General features: G+C 33.6%; 1 protein-coding gene across 1 annotated transcript in view; it reads right to left on the bottom strand.

Moving 5' to 3' along the window:
- The window catches only part of LOC114024771 (THO complex subunit 2-like), a gene marked incomplete at its 5' end in the record, with an annotated part of 41,642 nt that overhangs the window by 27,957 nt on the left and 10,404 nt on the right, over positions 1–3,281 (bottom strand). Inside the window, one exon of the mRNA XM_027837911.1 lies at positions 1,648–1,820. Coding sequence (XP_027693712.1) covers positions 1,648–1,820 — 173 coding nt within the window. The remainder of the gene's footprint in view (positions 1–1,647; positions 1,821–3,281) is intronic.

Raw genomic sequence — 3,281 nt, 5'->3', positions numbered from 1 at the left:
ATTGGTAGTTAATGACTATAAGGTATATAGATACCAATACTATACAGGCAAGGGGGAAAAGTTAAAAAAATTATGCAATCCTTAAAGTACTACATAATTAGTAGCTATTATTAAATCAGGCAACTGACTGAAAAGCATTTATTGAAACACATAGTATTAAAACTATGTATTGCCAGAAATTTGCTAGAATACGAGATTAAGAAAGATAAAAATGCTGTCCAGGAGTTTACATTCCATACTAGGAGAAAATGTGCATGTATAAGTACCAACAAAATATTTATAAACTAAACAAAGATAAAGGAAAGTATTAGTATCTAGGAGTGATGGGATATACTGAAATGGGAAGCTACTTGGGGCAAAGAAGCCAAAAGGCTACTGTAACAAACCAAGTATAAGCAGTAAAAGACACAGAAGAGAAAGGTTAAAATCAACAGAAAAATGGTCAAATGATATGAAGAGGTAATTTTCAGAGCAATAAATCCAAGTTATTAACAGAAATATGAAATAATAGTCTAACTCACTAGTAATTGGAGAATTGCTAATTAAAACAAGCATATACCCATCAGATTGGCTATGATGATAAAAAAGGAAAATGACAAATGCTGGCAAGGCTATGAGAAAACAGGTACACTGCTTATGGAGCTCTGAACTAGTCCAACCACTCTGGAAAGCAATTTAGAACTAAATTGCTGCTAAATAATACAACTATTACCTCTCTCAAGAGAAGGAAGGAAGAAAAGGTTCAATATATACAGAAATACTTACAGCAGCTATTTTTGTAGTGGCAAAGAACTAGAAACTGAGGGGATGCTCGTCAATCACAGAACAGCCTTAGCAAGTTATCATATGTGAACATATGATTGTACTATAAGAAATGATGAAGCTGATGGTTCTGGAGATGGGAAGGCTTCTATAGACTGATGAAGAATCTGAAGAATATTTTGATAAAGTAGCTGTGCTTATTCCTTTACTCAGCTATCCTACTGACTTCTCCACTCTACCTTAGAAGCCTTCTCACACCAAAAGATCTGTCTGCCTTTAAAGGTCATCATGAATAGCTTCCCACCCACCCATACACCCAAACCTACACCCACTTTTTTAAGTATTATCTCCATTAGAAAGAGGGAAGAACAGTCTTTTTTCCTTGTAGTTCTGTTCCTAGTATCTCGATAAATGCTTGTTCAATCAACAGACTGAAGAAGCAAAGAGCATCTAAGACTAGAGTTGCAAATAAAGAAAAAGGGTGAGAAAAGAGTCACCTAAACATTGCAGAAATAAAAAAAAACACAAAAAAAAGTAGGAGTCAAACAACTAGCAGAACAGTTTTTAAAATATTATGTGGTTATTATATAGTTAAAAAAAGGAACAGACTATCAGTTTCATTCTTTTGTTTCCATCTTATAGTCCATAGAAGTGCTTATTTTAACTAATGTTACTAAGTTCAGAATTTTAGATAGAATAGAAATTTTAAAACATAAAGGCACCAGTAAAAAAAATTATCACCCTTACTTAAGTGTAAATGTAACTGTAAAAATGACATGAAATAAAATAAAATAAACATATGGTCTCAGGCAATATGATAAACGATTTTTTTACACCTCTAAATTGCTATTTTACATATAACTAACACAGCGGATCTTAACTTACCTTCTGTATAAAGGTTCAATAGTTACATGTATAAGCTGACAAAGGGCAAAAGCTATTGCTTTCTGTGTAGTGGCATAAAAGAGAGGCATCTGATCCATAATATCCTGGGCATGCTGCCAATCACCAATCTTCAACAATGCTTCCAATAAACCAAGTTTCTGGTTATCATGTGGCTAAAAGAAAAGTCATGATATAAATAAACCTTTCCCAGCAAACAAAAATGAAACTGTTCCCATTCTAAATAACAATAATTATTGTTATTACTATTATTATGATTATTTTATAACATTTATACAGCACCCACTATGCATACTTTTCAATTCTTTCAATTTGTTCCTCACAACAACCCTATAAGATAGTTGCTACTTTTATCCCCGTGTTAAAGTTGAGGAAACAGGACAAACAGATGATAAAAACAGCTAAGTGTCTAAGGCTCACTGGAACTCACGTATTTCTGACTCCAGGTCCAGCATTATGTAAACTGCAGCACCCCCTAGCAATTGAGGGTTAAAGTTTTGTCATAATTAACAAAACTAGCCTTATGACAAAGCATATTGCTAACTTTTGTGATAAAGAGAAACTCAATTATTAGAAACTGCATTTCACCGAAATCATGAATCATGTTTAGTCAATTTTGTCCAAATTATTATTTAAGAATGTATTGAACATTATCTCTACATATTAGGACTGAAAAATCTGAGATGAGGTACATATCTTCAAGGATTTCAGTCATAATGAAATGAAAGTAACATTTCTATCATAGCAATATCTTTTTTACTATTTCTTTTTCTTTCTCTTTTTCAACAGGCTTCTCAAGGAAAAATACAAGCACGGCAGATTTTGAAACTATCTGCAGATTCCACAATCTCTTATGTATGTTCTTCAACAACAGCATTATCTGGGGCAGCTAGGTGGCACAGTGGATGGAGCACTGGCCCTGAAATCAGGAGGAACTGAGTTCAAATCCAGCCTCAGACCAAACACTTCACAAAAGAAAATAGCATTTTCTACTGGAAGAAGCTAAAAATAAGAATTTATTAAATTGTGGCACATCTACCGGGTGAGTGAAAAGAGTGAGTGCAAATCTGGTCTCAGACACTTAAACTAGCTGTGTGAACCTAGGCATCTCACTTAATCCTATTTGCCTCAGTTTCTTCATTTGTAAAATGAACGTAAATGGCAAACCACTCAAGTACCTTAGCTAAGAAAAGCCCAAGCAGGGACACAAAGAGTCAAACACAACTGAACAACAAAAATTACATAAAATAGTTAATTACATATTTTCCAAATGCAATTACATGTTAAGTAGGAACAGCAAATAAATTCTCAATTTCCTCTACAAGTAATGCTGCCACTGACTTCTCAGCAAAAAGACTGAAAAAATTAAAAAATTAAAGTTCTTAACAACAATGTCTTAGGTACTATTAAACTGTCAAACATCAGAAATCAATCTGATTTTGTTAACTGACATACGATTCCTGAATCACTCTCTATATTTAAAAAACCATGGGAAATATGATAGTGTTAGGCACAGAATACAGGTTGTCTTGACTCACCCTTGAAATTTCATATGCTGTTTTTCAGTCCAACTCTTCGTGACCCCATTTGAGGTTTTCTTGGCAAAGATACTGGAG

Source organism: Vombatus ursinus, unplaced genomic scaffold, assembly GCF_900497805.2.
Source record: "Vombatus ursinus unplaced genomic scaffold, bare-nosed wombat genome assembly UNPS02014824.1, whole genome shotgun sequence".
In the NCBI taxonomy this organism is placed as follows: Eukaryota; Metazoa; Chordata; class Mammalia; order Diprotodontia; family Vombatidae; genus Vombatus; species Vombatus ursinus.
Note: the sequence above shows the minus strand (reverse complement) of the source record. Positions and strands in the feature narration are given on the sequence as shown.